Below are 27329 nucleotides of genomic sequence, written 5' to 3'. Positions count from 1 at the left end.
ATCTTTGCATTCTCCCTTTTCCTCTGAGTCCCTTCCCAGGGACGTAGGTCCTGACCCGATCACTTTTCTTCCCTTCCTACCCAATTACATGTGTATCTTTTGTACAGACTTGGTTGTGCAGGAGTCCTTCTGCCAGTTTCCAGATGATTTTCAGCGAGAATTTTTCCCCATATAGATGCATTTTTGATGTTTGTATGGGGGGAGGTGAGCCTCATGTCCTCTCACTCCACCATCTTGATTGATCTCCCCTCATGACAATTTATTTTTCAATAACCAATTATTTCTCTTCACATGGTTCCCAGGGAACCTAATTTTCCTTCTTTTAATTGTCTGGTTGCCATGTTATATAAAGAGTCTGAGATGCCCCCAAGTCAGGCTGCTTTGCTTTTTCATTAGGGCCAGGCTAATTTATCCCAAATTTCCTACCTCAGAAATAATCTTTCTACCACCAAGTCATCACTCATGCTGTCTCTCCTGACATAAACATCTTCTTTCCTCTTATTCACCAATTCATATCTTTCCTCTTATTCACCAATTCATATCTTCCTCAGAATACTCTTCAGGACTCAGCACCTCCAGGAAGTCTTCCCTGACTAACCCCAGTGGGCTCGAGTCACCTCAACCAAGTAGCCCTCCAGAAATTCATCTATATACCCCTTATGTAGGTGTACTTGTTAGGCAAAATGTTGGAAGGAAGATTTTTATATCATGCAGTTTTCACCTACTCTTTACCCCCTTCCAGATTGTTGGCTCAACAGAGTGAATGTATTTGTTTCTTTCTTGATAACGCTCCCATGCTCTGTCAACACTGGGTGCTCAGTATGATTTAGCCTAACAATACTTCAAAGATAGAACCTAGGGGTAAAACAGGAATAAAGACACAGACCTACTAGAGAATGGACTTGAGGATATGGGGAGGGGGAAGGGTAAGCTGTGACAAAGCGAGAGAGAGGCACCGACATATATACACTACCAAATGTAAGGTAGATAGCTAGTGGGAAGCAGCCGCATAGCACAGGGAGATCAGCTTGGTGCTTTGTGACCGCCTGGAGGGGTGGGATAGGGAGGGTGGGAGGGAGGGAGACGCAAGCGGGAAGAGATATGGGAACATATGTATATATATAACTGATTCATTTTGTTGTGAAGCAGAAACTAACACACCATTGTAAAGCAATTATACTCCAATAAAGATGTTTAAAAAAAAAAGATGGATACACTTGCATTTTTAACCCTTAACACCCAAACTTATGACTTAAATTTTGAATTAAAATTATAAAATCAGCTATTCTATTTGTTTCTGGAATGTGCTATAAGGCCTATGCACATTCTGTTCCCTTTGCCTAAAATGCTTAGTGCATGTACACATGTACACATACACTTCCCACCACTCTCTTTGCCTAGTGAATGTTCAACCATTCTTCAGAGCTCAACTCAATCATTAATTCCTTAGTGAAGCCTTGCTTGACATCCCTAAGTCAAATTCCATCAAAAGCCCTCATTAGTACAGTGTACCTTTCCTTCTGTACCTGAATGAATTAATGAATTCCTTATACTCTCCCATGGCAAGTGTCAAATCTTAGTTCTTCAGAGGAGATGGTACTTTACCAATAGACTTAGGCAGTCATATGATTTCCTGAAGTCCCATAGCCCCACCCAAACTCATGGTGAGAGCAACAACAGTAGCTATTGAAACAATGCAATCTTCAGAGAGAGGGGGTAAATCTGAAAGAGAAGCCTTCTTTTTTTTTTTTTTTTTTTTTTTGAGAAGCCTTCTTAAAGAAAGGAATCCAACTATCTACAAAGTAACCTCAACGTGAATAATAATAGTGGAACTCTGGGAAGAGTGAACTGAAAAATAAGATGTTGAAGCAAGCAGCCAATAGATCTGGATTCCCCCCCTCCAACTTTGTCATACCTCCTTTTAGACACTGACTCACTCACTCAGTAAAAGTAGGAGGTTTTATATAATGCTTTGTGTATCACAGAGTGAAAATTCTAGAGATGGGCAAACCTTCAACTTTTACAATCCTTGGAAGGAAGGCTACAGGCTGTATTGCACCCACTTCACAGACAAGAATGTGAGGCTCAATCAAAAGCCCTAGGAACCCTCTCAGAAGCAGAGGTTAGAGGCAGGGATCCAGACCAAGTATCTTTACTTTCAATCTGGTTCTCTGCCCTCTACTCTTTTCCTCATACTCCCAAAAGCCATTTTCCTCTTATAGGACACTTAACCTGTAAGCTCTAAAGAGGGAGCTCCTAAATCAATTTGCAATAGGCTCACCTGAGCTTCTCTCCTAGCCTCCTCCAACAAAATTCTGTGCTCACATAGCAGAGTAGACAGGCGCTAGCTCTTGGGGTGGGCCCACTGTTGGGAAGCTTCCTCCTCTCTCGCATGCTCCCAGGCTAGTCTAGAGAGGCATCAGAAGTCTCATTCTGTTTCTTCAGTTGCCTGTCAGTTCATCCCCCCACTGGAGCAGCAGGGCTTTTTCTATTAGGTACATGCACCCTGGGACCAGGGAAAGACTTGTTTCTGTAAATGAAAGGAATAAATGCATAGCATGCCATTACTCCAAAGCCCTGAGCAGGAAGAAAGCTGACACAGTGGGCAGCTCAAGAGTGAAGAGCTAGCTAGAAAGGCCTTAATAAACCTTACTGAAGTCAAGTCAGAACCAGGTATCACTGGGCTAGGAACCAACACCAAAGTGCCCCCTTTGCCACCCCAAGTGCAGAGTTTCCTCTCACAGAGATGCCTATTAGGCCACTGAACAGCATCTAAGGCCAAGGCTGCTGCCACACAGGAAACCAAAGAGAAACAGAGGAAATATATCTTCTATCCAGTCCCCTCCCTACAACCCTACCTGTTATCTGCTTGAGGGAACAGAGATGTTACATGACTAGCATTGCAAAAGGGAAAAAAAAAGCAAACCTTTTAAGGACTACATTTCCAAGTTGAGAGCTGCTGTCATTACTCACCTACTCCACAGAAAGCTTGGACACTGGTCTGATGGCTTACAGAGGAACTCGTGTTTTCTATGGAAGGATGCAAATGTAGGGAGTAGTGGCAATGAACTACCACACTTTACCTCCAATCACCTTTTAGTGAAGTCCCATGGACTTCACTAAATCACCAATCCCTAACTTCTATTCCTTGAAGTATAGTTGATCCTTCTATTCACCTGACAAATATTTATCAAGTACCTACTATGTGCCATACATTCTGAATACACCATCTTATTTGATTCTCACAACAGCCATAATTATTTCCATTCAGAGCTGAGGAAACCGAATCTCAGAAAGGTAAATTACTTTACCAACTTACGAATGTCAGAGTTGAGATTTGAATGCCAAGACTAAGTCCATGGTCATCCATTTCAACCATGCCAGGAGAGTGGAGTCAAGGATACAAATTACTATGGTCCAAGTTTTATGAGACAGTATGATACCTTCAACTAATCACTCCACCTTTCTTGGTCTCAATTTCCTTTTCTTAAAGTGAAGGGAATTTTACTGGAGAGATTTCTAAAAGCAACTTTTAATTCAAATTTTCCATTCTACTATGAATGTGATAAATGCTTTAAGAGACATCTGAGTAAAATAGTCCAGTAACATCCAGGGAAAGAATTATTTGTAGCTAAGAGGATTCAGGCTCAGATAGGACTTTATAGAGGAGATAGCATTTCAACCAGACTTTAATAGTGGGACGTGGGCATTCTGTGCAGGGGGAGAGGTTGGTGTGAGCAAAGTTATATAAGCGAGAAAGCAGATCACATGTTTCAGAAAAGAAGCTGTAGATGGCAAATAATAAGTTGAATCTAGACCAGGAAGGACCATGAAATCTGTCATCTTTCCCACAAGGAGTGGAGAACAATGGAAAGTTTCTGATCAGAGAATGGTATGATACAGCAAGGCTTCTCAACCTTGGCACTATTGACATTTTAGGCCAAAAAATTCTTTGTTGTAATGGGGGGGGGGAGTGTTGTTTTGTGCATTGTAACACCCTGACCTCCACCTACTAGATGTCTGCAAATTACCCCTCCACCACTGAACTGTGGAAACCAAAAATATTGACAGACATTGCCAAACAGATGTCCCTGGGGGTGGAGGTGTGGGGTCAGGGTAGGGGGTGGATTGCTTTCCATTAAGAACCACTGAGTTGGACGTACAGTTTGGGAAGATTAACCTAAAAGCTTTGTGTAAAAGGGATTGGAGGTAGTTTTATGCTACAGGCAGGGACCGGTTAACCAGAGGCCAGGGATGCTGTTGACACATCCAACAATACACAAAGCAGCCTCCCACAACAAAAAATGATCTGGCCAAAAATGTTAATATTTTCAAGGTTTATCAACCATCATTTAGGCAAACACCACATGTTTATACTTCGAATTACCTCCAAAACGAATCTTAGTGACTGAAAGATTACCAAAGCAGAATGGATCCTTCTCCCTTAAGAACAGCTGTGCATGTTTCCTTACTGACCTGGGAAGCTGGCTGAACGTGGGGCCTGGTCAGCCTTGAGCATTCTAGTGTGCTAGCCCAGGGAGGCTGGAGAAGGTCAAGGAGAGAGATCTCACAAGGTATTGAGAAGGACCTACAAATTCCCTGGGAGTCAAGAGATATATGACGTTTCTTTCTTTGTAGAAATCTCTTAACCCTACTGGATCTCAGCTCTCTTGCCCTTAAAATGAGAGAAAATAATTAAGTACCTGTGTAAAGATAGAGCAATAGGACCAGATGAGGTTTTGAGATCCTCTTCAGAAATAGCCAGGCTCACTGCTGCCTTGCCTTTTAGATAGAATGCACTGAATGCAATTCCATGCTAGAATTGTTCAAGGACCTGTGTCCCCAGAAAATACTTCAGTGAGCTGACATCATACCTGGGGATTGTGTCTACATACATGCATAGGTGTCTGTGAAGAGAAAGATTGGGTGGATGGGGGAGAGAAAAGGTCCTAACTGCAGATTAGCTTTACGCAAAGCTTTTGGATAAGCCCTGAGATAAGCCTGTTCCTTTTTGTGCTCTTCTGTATCATTTCTAACACCCTATCTGTGAGTCATTCTATTCCAGTGTTGAATTTGCTGTGACAAGATCCCTCATAAAAGTTATTAAATCATCACTCAGCAGTGGGCCTGACATTTAAATCAAGACACGTTGCTTTTATTCCAAGTTGCAAATCAAATTGGCTTGGAGTTTGACTCTATTTCCTTTGATTTAGCATTAAGTTATCTTATTATATCTCTGCTGTTTAGAGAACAAATTATCACTGTCTGCTACTTAAACTGACCCTCCCCCTAGAGCCCCAGTCCTATGCTCTTCAGGGACTTGGTGTCTGGCCAGCTGTCAATGGTTCATTAGTGGGAAGGGTTAGCCACAAGCCAATGCTTTTTGTGGGGTCCAACACTGGTGTGGGTGTCAGAGTTGGGAATTAGAGTAAGAATGAGTCTGACAGAGAATATTTCTCTGCAGGAAGCATGGTCATAGTTCTAGCTCAGAAGCCATAAATGCCAGAGAAGTAATCCAAAGAAAAGAGTCCTCCTTGAAGGAAGAGGGGAAAGGCATAAAACGAGAGTGCGCCCATTTTGGAAGACAGTTTGACTGTTTCTTACAAAACTAAACATATTCATACCATATGACCCAGCCATCATGCTACTTGGTATTTACCCAAATGAGTTGAAAACTTATGCCCACACAAAAACCTGCACACAGATGTTTACAGCAACTTTATCCATCATTGCCAAAACTTGGAAGCAACCAAGATGTCCTTCATTAGGTAAATGGATACATAAACAGTGGTACATCCAGACAATGGAATATTATTCAGTGCTGAAATGAGCTCTCAAGCCATGAAAAGACATGGGGGAACCTTAAATGCATATTACTAAGTGAAAGAAGCCATTCCCAAAAGACTACATACTGTACAACTCCAGCTATATGACATTCTGGAAAAGGAAAAACTATGGAGGATCAGTGGTTGGAGGTAGGTAGGGAGGAATGAATAGGCAGAGCACAGGGGACTGTTAGAGCAGTGAAAATACTCTGTGTGATAAATACTGTAATGATGGACGCATGTCATTATACATTTGCCCAAACCTATAGAAGGTACAACACCAAGAATGAGCCATAATGTAAACTATTGACTTTGAATGATTATGATGTGTCAGTGTAGCTTCATCAGTTGTACCATTCTGGTGGAGGATGTCGATAATGTGAGAGATTGTGCATATGTGGGAGCAGAGGGCATATGGGAAATCTCTGTACTTTCCCCTCAATTTTGCTGTGAACCTTAAACTGTTTTATTAAAGTCTTAATTAAAAACAAGAGTGAGGTAAGTCTGTCTTTGGGGTTTCTCAGGTCTTACATTTTAGAGAATCATCTGATGGAATTCTAGGCTCCTGAAAGGTTGGAGGAGGAGATAGAGAAGCAGGGATATAGAAAGAATAATAACAACCACTAACACCTTGAAAACTGACTATGATTAGATGAAATGTAATGGAATTTTCAGATACATGAAGTTTTGATTTGATGCAAGAGTGGCCAAAAGTCAAGTTCTGAGAGCTAATACTCCAGAAAAAGGCTTACTTGTGACTTGGGATCAGTGGTAAAAGCCAAAGATATTAGTGTGCTAGGGGAGAGGCTGATAGAAGCAAGCCTTAGGGTAGGGCAAGAAGGAATAAAGCTGTTTTAAGGAGGTAAACAGCTCAAGGGTGTAGAGAGAAGACTGAATTCCTATACAAAGATGAGATACAAATTCTAGGAACTCATGGAGTCAGGATGTTGGGAGGTGGTTGAGGTAGAATGCAGAGAGTACCATATTAACATCTGTTCTTTTCATCTAAGATACTCCAATAATCAGGGAATTTGAGAGACACTACTCTAGCCTTAGAGAAGCAAGATAAGGGAAGGAGTGACTACATGGACAGAGGAGGACCTGCAGTGGGAACCAGCATATTGCCCTCGACCTCAGCACCCAGAACAGAGGGACAGGATAGATACGAGATATGCCGGATGTCTGTCTGGGAGCCACCTGGGGGGCCTTCACAGCCTTCATCATATCAAATCAGGCTGATTGCACTGGCCCTGAGGGCAAGATACTCAGCTACAGAGAGACACCCAAGGTTCCTTTGGAATTCTACAGAGTAGATCGAGAGGGGAAGGACTAGAGAGAGATCAAAGGAGAGAAAGAGACTAAAGGAGGGTCAATGCAGTAGGTGGAAGAGGATGAGAATAAAGGCAGGGGGAGTTTGTGGAGATAATATTAGAAGATTAGAACACTCGAGAACACACTGAGACAACACTGAGGAGTGAAGAGATTAAAGAGATTGAGCTCTTCAACAGACTTCTTCTTAATGAGAGTCCTATTTTTTCCAAAGCAGACCCAGCTCAGAAAAACCAGGTGCTGCTCCCATTACTGTGGCACCATCTAAGCTTATGAAACCAGAGCTCCAACCCACCACCGCTTGCTGTTTGGTGTGCATGGTTGGTGCGGGGAGGGGGGGGGCGTGGTGAGGAAGAGGGCAGGTTGCTATTTGCTTATTCAACATATTTTTTGCCACAGGGACCTGAATTTAGTGCTAAGCAGACCGTAGGGTTTTGGAAGAGGCTGGTGGTCCCATCTGTTCTGAGAAATCCTGCTGACTTTAAGGTCTACATAGGTAGCAGCACAAAAACATTTTCAATGTAGCCAAGCCAAGGCCAAGCTAAATGAGCAGAGAACTTTCTGGATTCAGTACAGATGAATAATTGTTAATGATAAAGCAAAGACAATGAATTCAAAGGTAATTGCCGAATACCCTTCCCTCCACACCCACCACAGACCCCAGTAAAAAGATAGCCAAAACCATGAGAATGGGCTCTCTTCTCACTCTCTAGGCTGGATATGAGTGTCAGGAAGAGCCCAGACTGGAGGCGCAGAACCTACTGAAGATTCCAGGAGCCTATCAGGCTCCCTTGCCAGAGAAGAAGGAAACAAACAAACCACAAACCAAACAAGCAAACAAACTCCTCTGAAAACTTCAGTAGTTCAGGTAACCATATTATTGCTAGTAGCCACTATTTGGCTGGCTCAGTCAGGTCTGCTAGGGAGGCAGGACATTGTGAGATGCCAACTCTATCTTGGTCAAATCCAATGCTCTAAAGGGTAAGGGCAGACCAGGGCACTTGCTAGAAAGTCAGGGCAGCACTCACTCAGTAAAGTGTCAAATCCTCATGGTGACAGAGATGCCCTGATTTGATTGATTTTGTTCTCTCTCTTACACAAACTTCTGCTAAACAAATTGAATCCTTTTACTGAAATCTTCCTCACCACTACTGGGCATTTGTTTCTGACTTAACTTCATACTTTGCCAGCCTGCCTTTCCTACTTATATCATTTCTTGCATAACTAGCCTGAGGTTTAGCTACTCTGCTCATCTTTTTATTCCACTGGGGGTGAGGGGGAGGAATTATGTCTCAGGCCAATTTAAATTATGCTACTGGATCTTTTCCAAGATTGACTCCTACTTGCCCCTGAAAAAAACCTCCATGTCACTCTGTGTTGTCCTTCATACTGCCCATCAACTACCCTTGGAGCAGCTCCTCAGAAGATCTTTGGGAACTGCCATAGACTAAAAGTCCGCGTTCCCCCCAATTCATATGTTAAATTCTAACGCCCAGTGTGATAGTATTTGGAGGTGGAGGCTTTGGGAGGTGATTAGGTCATGAGGGCAGAGCCTTAATGAATGGGATTAGTTCCCTTATAAAAGAGACCTCAGACAGCTCCCTTGCCCCCTTCTGCCATGTGAAGACACAGAGAGAAGATGGCCCTGTATGAAATCAGGAAGCATTTCCTTACCAGACACATTGATCTCGGACTGCCCAGCATCCAGAACTGTGAGATAAACATTCTGTTGTTTATAAGCTACCCAGTCTTTGGTGTCTCTATAGGAACCCAAACAGACTAACACATACTCTCCCCAAAGAGACAGGTTTAAAAAAAATATCTAATCAAGTATTGGACCTCTCTGACTCAGCATGAGTTCTCTAGGATACTTGACCTCTAAAAAACTGGCCCCTCTTCTCTAACATCTGCTCAATAGACCTCTTCTTGCATCCATTTGAATTTTCTCAGCTAATTAAGTCTGTAACTGGAATAGAAATAGCTAATATTGGTCAAATGCATCTATGTGCCAGGCACTGTGTTAAGTACTTTAAACATGTTGTTCTCAGATATGTAAGATCAACAAACCAGATGAGTGAAAGGGCGCCAGAGACAGACGTGAAACAACTAAACAGAGTATTGGTGTGACAAGTGTTATAGCATAGAGTGATATAAGGATACAGATGAGGGGCATCAAATCCAGTTTCAAGGGAGCAGGGAGTTTTCAAGAAAAAGTAAAAAGTTAGGTAGGTGAGGAAGGGGAAAAAGGTATTTCTAACAAGGGAAGAACACATGAAAGGTTGCAAAAGTTTGAAGGAACATGGTATTTTCAGGGTGACTGGGCAAAAGCAGCTTGAGTGGTGATGGAAATGATGGCCAGGGTCCCCATAGACCATGCTAAGGAGTCTGGACTTTATCCTGAAGGCAATGGGGAACCATTGCTAAAAAATGAGAATGACATCAGATTTGCCCTTTTGAAAAGCCACTTAGGCCACAGAGCAAGACAGCAGTGTGCAGTAACTTGAGGAACAGAGAGAGAGAGTCAGGAACTGTTGTCTGTTATCCAGATAACTGATACTAAGGGAAAGAAGACAGATTATAGAGTTCTCATTGTATGCCTTTGCTAGCAGTATTTATTCCTTCTGATGACTGACATCATTATGGTTTGGGATTGACATTATTATGGTTGTATTTGTTAGATGTCCGTTGTTTTATATATATATACACATATATATATGTATGTATATGTATATATATATCATGCCTCCTCAAATAAACTACAAGCTCCTTGAAGACTGTATTCTTGAATTCTATGAATTATGTACAGTTGTCCATTTAGCAGCTTGTATATAGTAAGTGTCCAGAATATGCTTATTGAGTGACTGTTATCTATTTTTGACATACTATTCAAAAACTTACGAGTGTTAAAAGGCCAGACCTGGCAAGCTAACCTACCTCAGAACTCAGGAATGAATGCACCCTCATTCCAGCCATTGACTTTACCCCGTATCAGCAACGCCAGCATTGAACATCAGCTGTTTCTATCCATGCTCCGTTGGTCAACACATGTATCTACACCATAGAGACTTTCCTGGGACCCAAGTTACCTGAGCAATAACCAATGCCACAAATAATACAATATGTGTATAGCACTTTACCATTTTACAAGGTAATTTTTCCATCCATTATTTCATTTAGTCCTTTTTCATTTATATTATTCATTTATCAACTCCCAACCAGAGACAGAAATATTGTTATAAGGAAGCAAATGAGCAGCCAGATGAAGTGTTTGACCAAGGTTCCCACTTAGTCAGAGGGTAGAGACAGGACCAGGCACATGTGTGCTCGGTAAGTCATGTGGTGCAGGGAGAAGGGCCTGGGATGAGGGTTACAAGGAACTGCATTTGAAACCATGCCCTGTCATTTATAGACTAAACCTCTAGGCAAGTCATTTAACCTTTCTGAGTTTCAGGTCCCCCATGGGTAAAATAGAAGTGACACCACCTACCTCTTAGGGTAGCTGTGAAGATCAAATGAGATGACACATATAAAGCACTTAGCATGGCACCTAGAATGATCAGTACTTCTCAGCTCCCTTTTCTCTCAGCTAAACACTTTTCAACTAGTCCACCAGTTCCCAAAAATGTCTGGGGAGAACTTTACAATTCGGATTCCTAGGCCCTACCTACTCCATGCCTACAGAATCAGTCTCTGAGGAGAGGGCCCAAATGATTTTGATGCAGAGCACAGTGGGAAGCCACCCGAATCAGACCGTATCATGAGCCCAAACTGGTCTAGCTTTTAGATGAAAAGTAGAAGGGAATCAACATTTATTGGGACCTACCTAGCTCGATGCAGTGCTTGAAAGATACGTCTGATGCAATTCTTCTCAATTCACCTGGATGGGGCTTGGTGAAGATGGTTTGAAAAAGTCATATGAAACAACACAGAGACATATATTTTCACCCCTGTAACATTAATTTAGCCAGAGAATTGCTCCTAGGATGTGAAGGAGTTGTCCCTGGTTTTCTTTCTGGCTCCTGACTTTGAAACCCATTTCATTTTACTTAAAAAAAGAAACTTCTGGGTCAGTCTAAACTATAAAAATAATAACAGTAATTATAATAGCAGTTATTGTTAACATTTATTGAGTACAGACCCTGTACTAAATGTTTTAGGTATATATCATTTCATTTTATCCTCACAAGAGCCCTGTGAAATGGTTGCTGCAGTATTAACACCTCCAATTAAAAAATGATTTCTGATTTTAAAACAGAGGCTTAGGAGATAGTATCATCCAGAATAGACAGGGAAAGACACTCACTCACTAAAGGTGAGGGGAACAAAGAAAGCTGCTGCTGAAGTTTATAGAAGGAAATTGTGTGGAGGAAATGGAAGCAAGGAAATTAAGCGTGAATCACGTTCTTTGACCTGAGGACCAGGCAGGACCGAGAAAGAAACAGAACAGAATGAATTTGCCTGACTTTACTGCCATCTCGTGGTAGTCTGATGTATAGACAACTGGTTCACAATTCTGCCTTCACTGTTTCAGTCAGTGAGCCCACTAGACTCTCTGCGGGACACTGGGTGGGGAAATAAGGCCAAGTAAAGCTGAGGACCTACCCTTGAGGCCTTTTTAGAGCCTTGCCTCCCTCTGGAGTCACCAAGCTGGAAGTCATCTTAGGGATCCACTACTCCAGGGGTATGCACCCTCCTCTCATATGGGGAATTTCAGGAAAGACTGAAATGTTTATAAACACCATTATTTTTTCTATTCAAAATAAAAATAGTTTAGCATTCCATGTGATGTATAGAGTCTCATTACTTTAAGTTCTTCTCTATTTTTTTTTTTTTCGGTACGCGGGCCTCTCACTGCTGTGGCCTCTCCCGTTGCGGAGCACAGGCTCCGGACGCGCAGGCTCAGCGGCCATGGCTCACGGGCCCAGCTGCTTCGCGGCATGTGGGACCTTCCCAGACCGGGGCACGAGCCCGTGTCACCCTGTATCGGTAGACGGACTCTTCAACCACTGCGCCACCAGGGAAGCCCTGAGTCCTTCTCTCTTTTTAACAGGAGATGGTCAATGAGAAAACTAGCACTGAATTTTAGCTACTGAAATGATAGGGAGGAGGAAGTTAATGGTAGATCAGCTTTCTCATTTTTTACCCCTTACACCTGTTGGGCATTTTTTTCATCAAGCACGTTCATGTAAACTTTGTCATTTCATGGCCAAAACAATCTCTGAAGGTAGATAAAATCATCCTCACTTTAGTCATAGGGAAATAGGTCGAAAGAGCTGAAATCTGTATGTAGAATCTAAAAAGGCCAAACTCGTAAAAAACAGAGAATAAAATGGTGGTTATCAGGGGCTGCGGGGTGAGAGAATAGATATTTAAGGATACAAACATTGCAACAAGTACTAGATAAGCCCTAGAGATCTAATGCACATTACAGTAAATATAGAAAACAATATTGTATGATAATCACCAAACTTGCTAAGAGACTAGAACATAATAATTCCAACCACTACAAAGAAATTATAATTACATAATGTAATATGGGTGCTAATGATCATATTACAATATATAAATGTATCAAACTAACATGTTGTACAGCTTATATTTATACAATACTATATACCAAATGTATTTCAATTAAAACACACAAAGAATAAAGAACTGAAATGACTTGGCTATGGTCACACAGTAAGATGGCAACAGAGCCACCTTACAATTTGTTCATTCCACTCAATGCAACATTTAGAGAGTGCCAAAAGTGTGCCAGGCACCAGGGATCTGCAGTTGAATTAAGTTGCTCCCTCACCCACTGATTCCCTCCTCCAGCTTAGCCCAGCTTCTCCTCTGGGTGGAGACTTCTCTCTGTTTAGGCTAGGAGGGCAACTGAAAAACCTTAAGCAACACCTGAGCCGTAAGTTTTCCAGAAGGATTGGCTGCCCAGGGCATTCTAGCTGATGTTGCCCAATGAATGAGTTGCTTCTGGCAAGCCCTTTGGCTAATCCCTAGCCCCACCGCATGGGTGAGTGATACTAAAAGGCTCCTATCCTCTAGGAGGGTTGCCTTAAGAAGACTGGTTTATTTCTTCACTATCCTTCTGGTTTTTAAGAACAAAATAAATATGAAATTAGATCAAGGGCCTCACCACAAAGGTAGGTAGGTCACGACAGGGAGTTAGGTAGGTATCTGTGGCCTCTAGTTGTTCATCAGTCTAGTCCAATGCTCTCTATGTAAAAACGGGGGAACCAAGGCTCAGAGTGGGAAAGTGACATGCCCAAACAAGCTTAGGAAAATTAAAACCCAGCTGTTCTGATACCCAGGCGAGGGCTGTTTCTACCACACTCTGCTGCCCCTCTGTGGACATGAGAATGTATTAAGCTGTTTTATTATGCTCTGGTGAGCACAAGAAAACGTCCATGAAGAAGGAAACTGACAGAGAGGAAAGGTAACAGGAAACGCCTGTAAACTGAACCCATAAAGGCCAAACCCCGAGTCACCATAAAAGGCTTTGAACTGGCAAGAATGAAAGGAAATGATGGGAGAAAAAAGGAAATGGGCCTCTGAGAGAGGAAACACAGGGCACATACACAAGGCCTTTAGGTAGCCTCTGTTGTGGGCCTTTGTCAAGTGGAGTGGGTCTCTCCCTCCCTCCCTCCCAGAAGTCAAGCCTGGGGCATCCTCTCCAAAGAGGCTCTTGAGAACTGGGCTGAGTACCTACTAACAACAGGTTACATTTAGTGCAACCTAGTGTGCTAAATATTTTTAGGTGTGTCTTACTTCACTTAATCTTCTCAATAACCTTAGGGAGAAAAATATTTTTATCCACCCCATTAATGGAAATGCAGAGAGGCTGAGTAGTGTGCCCGAAGATGCACAAATAGTAAGTGGCTGGGCTCACATGTAAACCCAGGTTTTTCTACTATTAGCCTGTGTTGTTATTCATCATGCTATGTACAAGTGGTTCCTTGCTTTTTTCTGAAAACTAAAGTACTGGGGACCTTTTCATTTCAACAATTGGTATCATTATAATGATGATAATACCAGACAACAAATGTTGACTGGTTACTATATACCAAACCCTGGACTAGGGGTTTTGCATGTGTGATGTCATTTGATCCACACAACGACCCAGGAAGTAGCAATAAGCTCCAAATGCTGAAAAACTTGCCCAAGGCCACAGAACTAAGGGTGTAGCTATGATAAAGCCCACTCTTACCACTAGGCAATCCTCCCATGGGTTCTTCCCTGGCTCCCATTCTTGTTGAGGCCAATTAAAGGCTTGGTGAAGTAACTAGAATGTGGAGTTAAATGCATCCATTTAATGTTGAACTGAGATAGATTCATTTGTGTGGGATCAAGTCCATGAAATCTTCATTTGATGTCTAGAGTTCAATTAACAACCATCAACGAAACAACTTTCTCAGCTTAAATCTTTCATTTACTTAATCAAATTAAAGTGTGGGAAAGTTGGCACTTGGCCATTGCTGGGAGCCTTTGTCTGACTTTCCCCTTGTTACTGAATAGGTGATTTATTCAACAAACAGATACTGGATTGCCATTGAGCAACATCTCAGTGTGCGTGAGAGTCAGTGAGCTAGCCCCAAGTCCCTAGTGGGGAATTGAGATAGTCACTGTGCTTACTGGGTCTCAGTAGCTATAAATGAGACCACTGATTGATCTACAAGGTCCCTCCCATTGTAGCTTTCAGTTCAAGTTCATGATTATTGTTTATTTTTTCTCTTTAAAATATTTGTTAATTTCTTATTTTTATTGAGATATAATTGACATATGACATTATATTAATTTCAGGTGTACAATATGTATGATTCACTATATGCATATATTGTGAAATGATCATGACAATAAGTCTAGTTAATATCCATCACCACACATAGTTATACATTTTTTTCTTACGATGAGAACTTTTAAGATCTACTCTTTTAGCAACTTTCAAATATACAATAGAGTATTATTAACTATAGTCACCATGCTGTACATTACATCCCCAGTACTTATATATTTTATAACCAGAAGTTTGTGACTTTTGACTCCTTTTACCCATTTCACTTAATCCCCACTCTCTGCCTCTGGCAACCACCAACCTATTCTCTGTATCTGTGAGTTTGTTTGTTTTTTTCTTTTGTTGTTGGTTGTTTTTTCAGATCATACAGTATTTGTCTTTGTCTGTCTGACTTATTTCACTTAGCATAATGCCCTCAAGGTCCATCCATGTTGTTGTAAATGGCAATATTTCCTTGTTTTCTGTGGATGAATAATGTTCCATTGTCTATATATCCACAGTTTCTTTATCCATTCATTCATCAACGGACATATAGGTTGTTTCTATGTCTTGGCTACTGAAAATAATTCTGCAATGAATATAGGGGTGCATATATCTTTTCGAGTTAGTGCTTTTGTTTTCTTTGGATAAATACCCAGAAGTGGAATTGCTAGGTCATCTGGTAGTTCTATTTTTAATTTTTTGAGGAACCTCCATACTGTTTTCCATAGTGGCTGCACCAATTTACATTCCCACCAGCAATGTACAGGTGTCCTCTTTTCTTCACATCCTTGCCAACACTTCTTATTCCTTAAATATATATATATATATATATATTTAAACATCTTTATTGGAGTATAATTGCTTTACAATGGTGTGTTAGTTTCTGCTTTATAACAAAGTGAATCAGTTATACATATACATATGTCCCCATATCTCTTCCCTCTTGCATCTCTCTCCCTCCCACCCTCCCTATCCCACCCCTCCAGGTGGTCACAAAGCACCGAGCTGATCTCCCTGTGCTATGTGGCTGCTTCCCACTAGCTATCTATTTTACGTTTGGTAGTGTATATATGTCCATGCCCCTCTCTCACTTTGTCCCAGCTTACCCTTCCCCCTCCCTGTATCCTCAAGTCCATTCTCTAGTAGGTCTGTGTCTTTATTCCCGTATTGCCCCTAGGTTCTTCATGACCTTTTTTTTTTTTATATTCTATATATATGTGTTAGCATACAGTATTTGTTTTTCTCTTTCTGACTTACTTCACTCTGTATGACAGACTCTAGGTCCATCCACCTCACTACAGATAACTCAATTTCATTTCTTTTTATGGCTGAGTAATACTCCATTGTATATATGTGCCACATCTTCTTTATCTATTCATCTGTTGATGGACACTTAGGTTGCTTCCATGTCCTGGCTATTGTAAATAGAGCTGCAATGAACATTTTGGTACATGACTCTTTTTGAATTATGATTTTCTCAGGGTATATGCCCAGTAGTGGGATTGCTGGGTCGTATGGTAGTTCTATTTTTAGTTTTTTAAGGAACATCCATATTGTTCTCCATAGTGGCTGTATCAATTTACATTCCCACCAACAGTGCAGGAGGGTTCCCTTTTCTCCACACCCTCTCCAGCATTTATCGTTTGTAGTCTTTTTGATGCTAGCCATTCTGACAGGTGTGAGGTGATATGTCACTATGGTTTTCATTTGCATTTCTTTGATACTTAGTGATGTTGAGCACCTTTTCATGTACCTGTTGGACATCTGTCATCTGTATGCCTTTTTTTGGAAAAAATGTCTATTTGGATCCTGTCACCATTTTTAAATCAGATTGTTTGATTTTTTGCTATGGATTTATATGACTTCTGTATATATTTTGGATATTAGCACCTTATCAGATATATGATTTGCATATATTTTCTTCCATTTGGTAGGTTGCCTTTTCATTTTGTTGATGGTTTCCTTTGCTATGCAAAAGCTGTTTAGTTTGATGTAGTTCCACTTGTTTATTTTTGCTTATGTTGCCTTTGTTTTTGGTGTAAAATCCAAAAAAATCATTGCCAAGATTTATGTCAGGGAGCTTACTGCCTATGTTTTCTGCTAGGAGTTTTATGGTTTCAGGTTTTATGTTAAAGTCTTTAACCCATTTTAATTTTTGTGTATGGTGTAAGATAGTGGTCCAGTTTCATTCTTTTGCATGGGGCCGTCAATTTTCCCCAATACAATTTATTGAAGAGACTATCATTTTCCCATTGTATATTCTTGTTTCCTTTGTCATAGATTAATTGACCATATTTGTGTGGGTTTATTTCTGAGCTCTGTATTCTCTTCCACTGATCTATGTGTCTGTTTTTAAGCCCAATACTATACTGTTTTGACTACTATAACTTTGTAATATGGTTTGAAATCAGGAAGTGTGATGCCTCTGGCTTTGTTCTTCATTCTCAAGATTACTTTGGTTATTTGGGGCCCTTTGTGGTTCCATACAAGTTAATTTCTTCTTTAAATGAAGAAAAAGAAGAAAGAGAGTCAATTACCTAAACTTAACTGATGAATCTTGTGGGTAAGAGCCAGGTAAGTGAATTTCTGGGGTGGGCAGGATGTAGAGCAGGCACTGGGGGAGGGCTGGGATGGCAGGGAACCTGGAAGATGGACTGAGAGACAGGAGATGAGATCCTAGAAACAGGAGAGGCATTGGAAAGAAAGAGTTCAAACTTTTGGAGGGCAAGGGGTCTGAGATTCCTTTTGTAACTGTAAGTTTTTGTTTTGAGATCTGTATCTTCCCCACCCCCTTCAGATCATTTATCTGACACTCCCCCCAAAAAACACACACAGTCTCCTTATCTCAGGAAGAAAGACTGAGATAAGACACACATAAGGAGTAGATATCCCAGAAGACCAGAGAGAGGCCCTAGGTAGACTGCATATGATCTTAGAACGTGGAACACAAAAACTTTTCTACACATCTTTATATCTTTCTTCTATGATCAAGTTTTGCTGGGCAATTTAGGTTCCTTTATTAGTGCAAGTCAAATCTAGAGGCACTTTAAAATTTCCCACACATATTCATTCCACTGAGGAACTCTTTGAGAATCCCATCACGTCCAGCCACTGCCTTATTTATTTGTACTCTGATTATACTAAAAGATTGACAGGGAACTCAGGCTGAGCACAGGTGTTGAGGGTGGGGGAAGACAGGATGCAATACTGGGTACTTTCCATGATGTTTCAGACATTTGTTTCTGAAAACAATAGAGCTAAAGCATATCTTAAGGAAAAAAATTCTCAAATGACTCAAGATACACCCTCACCAATAGAGAGGAAAAAAGTCATTGTAGCACACATAGGACAGTGAATTAGGAGATAAGGCTCTACTCACAGTTCTGCCCTTAACTTGCTGTGTGACCTTACACAAATCGCTGTACCTCTCCATATTTCAGGGTTTCCTCATTATAAAATGGGCATACTACCATCTGCTATGCATGTACTTTCAAGGATCAGATTAGATCATATTCATGAGAACATGTTGCTAATGTGATCCATTGATAAGGTAGAGACCTTACCTTAGAATTATGTGCTCTGATAACACAATGGTTTTATAAGCTTGCTTGAAAACAGCTATGTGCCATTAGAAGTATTTAGCTTCTCTAAATTCTCAGTGGGGCTCATTTGTGTGTCCGATGCTTATAGGTCTTTGGATATGAAGGAATGCTCTAATAGTTTTATAGATCTAAGAGAATTTTGAAAATCACAGTGAAGCTGAAATATGTGTATAGGAAATCAGTTGAAATCAACTGAAATCTCTGTTCACGGGTCCTGCTCATTACACCTTCACTTTGTCAAGGACCTTTCTATTCTGCATCAATCTCTCTCCACTATAGGATCATTACCATCATCATTCAACTATTTGGTCATCTTAGTAAAAGCCTCTCTTCATCCCACATTCTCCTTCAGTTACTACACAGTTTCTCTGCTCTCCTTCATAGCAAAACTTTTTAAAAGAATTGTCGGCATGTACTGCATTCATTTCCTCATCTCACAATACCTCTAATATCTATAAATCCAAAACTGCTCCTCTGGGTCCCTTCGTCTGGCTGACTCCAATGGCCACTTCTCTATCCCCAACCAGCAACTTGCAGCAGCATTAAACACAATTGACCATGCCCCTTTCTTTTTTTGACATACTCTCTTTCTCTTGGCTTTTGTGACACCACACTCTTCATTTTCTTTACATCCCTCTGGCTACTCCTTCTGAGTCTCCTCAATAGGTTCTTTCTTCTCTACAGAGGAGCATAGTGGCTAAGAGCACAGACTCTCAAGCCCTGCTGTCCAAAATGGTAGCCACTGGTCACATTGTGAGTATGACATTTAAATTAATAAAATAAAATAAATTACATTCATAAAATTAAATACATTAATATTTATTAAAATTTAGATTAATAAAATAAAATTAAAAATTCAGTCCCACAAACCTAACATTTCAACCACTCACCAACAACACGTGGCTTGTGGCTAACACATTGGACAGCAAGACACAGAATATTTCCATCACTGCAGAAACTTCTATTGGATGGTGTTACCTAGACCAGGTTTCTAGAATTTGAATCCCAGCTCTGCCACTCTACCAGCTGAGTGACCTTAGGCAAGTTACTTAATCTCACAGACAAATATCCCTGCCCTCGTGGAATTTATGCTATTCCTACAATGGAAAAATTAGGGTGTGTCTAAAACATAGGCTGGAGATCTATAAATGTTAACAGCTCTTCAAGAGATATTGGTTAGTGGAAAATGCAAAGTGCAGAACAGTATGGATAGCTAGATAGTTAGATAGATACATAATATGATTTTGGTTGGACAAAATAAAGATATGCATAGAAACACATATTTTTACATTTATGAAAAATTCTGGAGAGATACAAAAGGAATGTAATGGTCTCTTTGGGGAATGGTATTGGTGTCAGGAAAAAGACTTACTTTGCATGTTCAACCTTTGTGTACTGTTTTATTTTGTCACATACATAAATTACTTTTGATTAAAAATAATAATCTTAAATTTGTATGTATATGAATTGGCATTTTTCTGGTTGTCTATTATTGTATAACAAACCACTCCCAGAACATAGCAGCTTAAAACAACAATCATTTTATTATATTTCATAAATCTGTCAGTCACAATTTGGTCAGGGCTCAGCTAAGCAATACTTCTAGTGCAATTGGCATCAAAAAGGGTCATTCAGTGGTATTCATATGGCTAGTGTGGAGGGTCCAGGACTGCTTCACTCATATGTCTGGTGCCTTGGCTGGAAAGTTTGGACTCAACTGGGCCTCTCTGTCTCCAATTATCTCCAGGACTTTCCATGTGGTCTCCAGCAGAGTAGTCAGATTTTTTTTTGTATGATGGCTCAGAGCTCCAAGAAACCAACATGGAAACTACAGGTTCTTTAGATGTTAGGCCTAGAATAAACTTGATGATACTTCTGCCATACTGTATTGATTAAAGCAGTTGTAGGTAGGCCAGCCCAGATTCGGAGGATAGAGGGTAGAGATTGACTTGGCCTCTATATGAGAAGAGTATCAAAGCATTTGTGGCTATCTCTAATGCAACACAGATATCAAGATTGCTGTCTTAATACAAGTCATATCTTTGATAATTCAGGCTAGGACTAAAAATCATAACTGTGGATGGTTTAGGATAACTTGACTGGGAAACTTAGGGAAAGAGGAGTTGAAGACATGAGGGTTACCCTTTCATACTGGAGGCTGCAGGATGCCATTCAAAGTATCAGAGTGAGAAATCTACTTACTCTAAGAATCAACTTCCCTGACTGGCAATGCCTGCTTCTATTGTCCTCCCTATCCCCTTCACCTCTCTCAAGCCACTCAGGGTACGAAGCTCAGGTAGGGTCCATGTCTTTCTTGGCTCTGTGTCTCTCCCTTCCCAAAATACAGAGCACATAGGAGGGTACAGAGCCTACAGCAGAATCAAAGTAATGCCATCATTTGACAGTCTACCCCCCAGCACATTCTACTCTGCTGTCTATTAAGGAAGCCCATCATCTATTTTAAGTCAAACCCTGTGTTAGATACTTCAATATACTTTTTCTTATTTCACTGTAACAACAGAACTGATATGGGTATTATTAGCATCCCCCATGTTACAGAGAAGGAAACTGAGACATAGATATCTTTACCCCATACAACTACAAAGATGGCAGAGCCTGGATACCAACCGAGATCTTTGACTCCAAACTCTATGATCTTTCAGTATACCATGCTGCCTCTCAAGGAAAAGGGAACAAAGGCCTATACACCGGACACTCAGTACTTTTCTCCTATTTCATTCATATATCCTCTTAATATCTAAGGTGTGTGAGGATGCTTCCACACTGCCAGAATCTCCAGGGTATTAAAGAAAGGTCTAAGGAGAAAGGCTATACTTCTAGCATTGGCATTCCCAAATCTTGGTATTCACAAGCTTGGCATTCCCATCACATCATGAAAGATTTCTTTTTAATTCTACTACAAGTTTTACTGCTGCTCCTAGCACCTCTACACTGCAAGGGAACAACTGTTAATAGAGTTGTCATTGCCCTGTATGTTTGGGCAGCTGACTAGAAATGGGTCAGGAATGGCACAGGTTATCTCATTTTTTCAGTACTAACCAGAAAGGTGCTAATATACAGGCATGCAATTGGAGAATATGGGCAGCAAATGTGGGCTTCAGAGGAATAAGAGACACAGGGAGTTGGAAGGATGTGACAGTGATTCAAAAAAGGAAATAAGAGGGCTTCACTCAAGCAGGATTCTTCAATTCCTTCACCCTTACAGATTCACAGAACAACACAGTGTCCAGTGCACTAAGGAGAGGGGAGCTAGAGCCCTTAGGCAAATATATGGTGTAGGAGAGAAGGGTAAATAAAGGAGAAGAATGCAGTGGAGAGGGAAACAGTAACCAAAGGAAAAAAAAAACCTGAGTAAATGAAGGAAGAGAAAAGTAATGATCCTGTGGTAAACACAGTTGAAGCCCATCAACTTGGGACAGAGGCAGCCAAATACAAAATTGCCCATTTGGGAACTAGGTCCTTGGAGGTGGTGATTGGTGCAGAAAACTGCCATACGACTACATGCAAATGACATCTCCAGTTTTTCACTCTGGCATTTTACATTAATAAAAGTAGCCACTCATTTTATTAGAAAAATATTATCCTCATACCAAAATCCAATCAACACATCACAAGAAAGAAATCTACAGACTAATATTCCTAATAAATATAGATGCAAAAATCTTCAACAAAATATGGCAAACCGAATCCAGCAACATATAAAATGGATTATACACCATGACCAGCTGTGATTTATCCCAAAAATTCAAGGTTGGTTTAACATATGAAAATCAATAAAATACATATGATCATCTCAGTAGGTGTAGAAAAAGCATTTGACAAAATCCAGCACCTTTTCATGATGAATACACTTACACTAGGAATAGATAGAAAGGAACTTTCTCAAACCTAATAAAAGCCATCTATGAAAATAGCCTAGCCAACTTCTTACTTAGTGGTGAAAAACTGAATGCTTTACCCCTAAGATCAGGGATAAGACAAGGATGTTGAATAGAAAACTCTGACGAGTTCTATTCAACATTGTCCTAGAGGTTCTAGCCAGGGCTATTACACAAGGAAAAGATTGGAAAGGAAGACGTAAAACTATTTCTCTTCTCAGATCATGTGATCTTGTATATAATAAATCCTAAGTAATCTACTAAAAGTTCATTAGAATTAGTAAAGGAGTTCAGCAAGTTTGCAGGATATAAGGTCAATGCAGAAAAATTATTTGTATTTCTATACACTAACAATGAGTGATCCAAAAATAAAATTAAGAAAGCAATTCCATTAACAGTATAATCAAAACAATACTTAGGGATATATGTCACCCAACAAATTGCAAGGCTTATATAATGAAAACTACAAAATATCATCAAACGAGGTTAAAGATAACTTAACTCACTGGAACATCATCTTGTGTTCAATGAGCTGGAAAACTTAATATTGCTAAAGAGGCAATACACTCCAAACTGATCCAACCTCTATCAAAATCCCAACTGATTTTTTGCAGCAATTGACAAGCTGAACCTAAAATCCACATGTAAATGCAAGGGACCCAGAGTAGCCAAAACAGTCTTCATGACTTTAGATTTGACAATACTGTATTCCTAGATCTGATACCAACAGCACAAGCAACAAGAGAAAATATAGATAAAAGTGGATTTCCTCAAAATTAAATAATTTTGTATTTCAAAAGATGTCATCAAGAAAGTGAAAATACAACCCACAGAATGAGAAAAAGTACTTGCAAATCATATAACTGAAAGGGGTCTAGTGTCCAGAATACATTAAGAACTCTTACAACTCAACAAAAAAGGGCAAATAGCCCAGTTAAAAATCAGCAAAAGATTTGAATAGATATTTCTTCAAAGAATATATAGAAATGGCCAATAAGTAAATGAAAAGATGCTCAACAAAATCAATCATCAGGGAAACACAAATTAAAATCACAGTGAGATATCATTTCACACACATAGGGATGGCTGTAATTTAATAAATGTAAAATAAGTATTGGTGAAGATTTTGGAAAATGGGAACCCTTATACATTGCTGATGGAAATGTAAAATGATGCAGTTTCCAAAGTGATGTTTTCACTTTGGAAAACAGCCTGAAGTGTCCTCAGAAGTCTTAAATATAGTGTCCCCATTTGTCCCAGCAATTCCACACCTACCTAGATACATACCCAAGAGAAATAAAAATATATTTTCATACAAAAATGTATACACAAATTTTTATAGCAGTATTATTCATAATATCCCCAAAGTAGAAAAACCCAAGTATCCATCAACTGATGAGTGGATAAAATATGTTATATCTATACAATGGAGAATTATTCAGCCATGAAAGGCAGAAGTACTGATACGTGCTACAACATGGATGAACTTTGAAAACATCATGCTAAGTAAAAGGAGGCAGACACAAAAAGCCACATGTTATAATATGATTGCATTTATCTGAAATGTCCAGAACAGGCAAATCTAAATTGATGGTGGTTTCTGGGGTCTGGGTACAGGGAGGAATGAGGAGTGGCTGCTAATGGGTAAGGGGTTTCATTTTGGGGTGATGAAAATATTCTGCAATTGGATAGTGGTGATGATTGCACAACCTTGTGAATATACTAAAACCCACTAATTGTACACTTTAAAAGGGCAAATTTTATGGCATGTGAATTATATATCAATAAAGCTGTTATTTTAGAAAAGTAGAATTATAGAACTAACAACCCAGCACCTGCCAAGTATTTACTCATTCCTTCACCTATGGCAGAATTATTATATTTAGCAGTCAGCCCTGCCCTGAGCCAGGAACACTGAACATGCCGGGGTCTACATTTGTCATGTCTTCTATATAGCCCTTCCGTTATGTTATGTTTGTAGAGTAAACAGCTCCTTCCTCCAAAAATGAGTCAGGTGAGACTCAAAAAACAATCTAAGGCCACAGAGAAAAAAGCAAAGTATTGGAGCATAAGCTATAGGGAATGGGTGGCCTCATTGTTCCAAAATCCTCCTTCAACTGAGAATACTCAAGGAGACCTGGACATTTCTCCTCCTATTCTCTTCCATCATGGTAGGTTGGACAAATATTTTGAAATCTTCCAGGGAGAGTCCAGTCTATTCCCAATTCACAATAATGAACTTAAGCCATTCTCAGTGAAGTTGGTAACCACAGAAGAGCCCAGAGCTACTTCTGTCACCCATTTTAATATTTAACACCTCTTGTCATTAACATGCCAGTAACAATGTAAAAATGTCAGTAACACTTCCCAGCGTTTAACCTAGGTTCCTAATGCATGATGTAAAGCAAATTACCTCTTGTTATAACCTCAGTGGGGAGCGAGAAGAGATACTGTTGATTTGTATTTGGAAAATAGTGCCTAGAAGGATATACAACAGGGACTAGTATTTATTCAGAGGATGACGGATTAGCAGTCTCCAAGCATTAGGAATCCCTCTGTAGATAGGGTTGTCCCAAATCGGTCGCAGGACTCTGGGTAAAATTACATAAAGAGTGTGGAGAGATACGGTTAAAGAAGTAGAATTTATGTTCAACGCTTGTAAATTAGCAAGGCTGCATAAGTCTGACCAATCCACCACTTCCCACAAGCTAACATAGTGAGAGACTCAGGCAAGCACCACGAGCAAGCACAGGTACCTCCAAGAGCGCTTTGAAAAACAGATTCCCACTGAGCCATCACCACCATCCTGCACAGGTCACCTTACCTAACTGAAATTGATTGGAGACATTCCCACATGTTTGCATTATCTCTGGGCTATTCCATCCCAAGGGGTATAATGCACAGCCTGAGCTTATCAGCAGTCCTGGAAAAAAAATAAAAGCATACACACAGGTAGAAAAAATATAACAGGTCTTCTATCATCCCAACATTCCCTCTGAATTAGCTCAGCTCAAATTCTCCCTCCTCCACTCAGAGCTTACCTTTCCCCTTTTACCCTAAATGTCTATGACACTACCAACTCAACAGGATTTCTTTGCTGTGCCAGAGGTGGTGAGTTGCAGTAGATAGTGGAGGGGACAACTCACAAAGAAAGGACAGTATTGGGGATTGAGACAGGCCAGTATGCTTTTCACAGCCAAAATGTTTTTGCCAATGACTTACAAAGCTGAATTGGCCTCTCCAACCAGACTCCTCTTCTATCTTGGTCTGATTTACAAAGAATAAAAAGGTAGGGGCTGCTACTCTTTCCTACAATTCATCCTTTTCTAAGAGTCAAGTCAGCCCTTACTAGTCGAAGGTAGGTCATGACTTCTGTAGCTTGAATTCAGCTGCCAGACTGGGATCTACAGAAAGCATCCACGTTATCTAGGCTTCTCCCGGTGAGCAGGGCACCAGACTCCCTCTTCCAGAAACACTTCCTTCTTCTGAGAAACCATCCCAGCTTCATGCTAAGCATTCCTACTTTCTTTGGCTTCCAAAACCTTCCACTGTGCCCCTTGCCTTCACCTCCATTTTGTTTAGGTCATTTGGTTACTACAGGGAAAATCTATGTGATCTTAGTGATAACCTTACTCTTCTGACCAGAGATACAAATCTGGGTCTGCTTGCTGACACTGTCTTTTAAGGACAACTGCCTCATCCACAGCTCTTGTTTACTGCCTAGGTTTACATTTTATAACCTATGATCACCTCCGTTGCCTTTGGCGACCATGGATTGAACTAAGCATTGGCATCTGACACAAAAGCAACCAAATTCATTGGCTGGCCAGTAATGGATGACATCATATCGTGCTCTGAAGAGAAGAGCTGGGCCAGATTTTTGTTTCTGGAAATTTTAATCAAGAAACACAGATGCTGGACTTCCCTGGTGGCGCAGTGGTTAAGACTCCACACTCCCAATGCAGGGGGCTCAGGTTCGATCCCTGATCAGGGAACTATATCCCACATGCATGCCGCAACTGAGAATCAGCACGCCACAACTAAGGAGTCAGCCTGCCGCAACTAAGACCCAGTGCAACCAAATAAATAATAAATATTTTTTAAAAAGAAAAGAAACATAGAGAAGCTGAGCTAGTTAGCAGATGGAGCAGAAGTTAGGAAAAAACACCAGAAGGTAAAATCAAGTGTGTGTCAAGCTAAAGCCAAGTTCAGTCCAAACTTATGAATAGACATCAATTCTGGGTAAGCTGAGGAAACCGATTGGTAAAATAAGAGAATAGAGAGGCAGGAAGCAGATACATCCTGAGGGGAAAACTCCATACTGCTCCTGAAAGAGCTAGAGAATCTAGTCCTTCCCAATGGCTTTCCAGTTCCATTTTTCTTGTGTTATAATAAGTCCCCTTTTCATTGGAGAACTCAAGCAAGTCTCTGCTGCTTACAGCCAAGAGAGCCTAACTACAAGAACGCTATACTTGAGTACTACACCAAAGTTCATAGGAAGGTCACCCGCCCTGAGTGTGGATGTAGAACCTAACACATGACACAGAGCCTCCACAAAGCAGGTATCTGATTAATGATGACTGGGTGGCATAGTTAGAGGTTACAGAAAGGTTTCGGACCGTGAAAAGCAAGCTGCCCCAGGGACTGCCAGCCTCACCTTCGTTTCTCTTTCCTCACCGAGGAAGACTCCATATACACTCTGAGAAGCTAATAAGCCCACTTTGCCTTCAGCTGCAGCCTTTTGGAAGATCTCAAAGTACTCGCTAAGCTTGTCAGCAACATGGCAACCAGCTGTTCTCAATACTCAGTGAGGCCAGAGAAAAAGACAAGGACCTAAAGAAAAATCAAGAAATTTTAAATAGGAAAACAGAGAGAACTTTCTGATGGTGAGAGAGGGTTT

At 40.5% G+C, this 27329-nt stretch overlaps 1 protein-coding gene across 1 annotated transcript in view; it reads right to left on the bottom strand.

Annotated features, from left to right (window-relative positions):
• The window catches only part of LHFPL1 (LHFPL tetraspan subfamily member 1), a 43922-nt gene that overhangs the window by 6984 nt on the left and 9609 nt on the right, over window positions 1-27329 (bottom strand). The window contains exon 2 of the mRNA XM_030835846.2: window positions 25254-25352. Within this exon, the coding sequence (XP_030691706.2) occupies window positions 25254-25352 (99 nt within the window). The remainder of the gene's footprint in view (window positions 1-25253; window positions 25353-27329) is intronic.

This window comes from Globicephala melas, chromosome X (assembly GCF_963455315.2).
Source record: "Globicephala melas chromosome X, mGloMel1.2, whole genome shotgun sequence".
NCBI classification, from domain to species: Eukaryota; Metazoa; Chordata; class Mammalia; order Artiodactyla; family Delphinidae; genus Globicephala; species Globicephala melas.
Note: the sequence above shows the minus strand (reverse complement) of the source record. Positions and strands in the feature narration are given on the sequence as shown.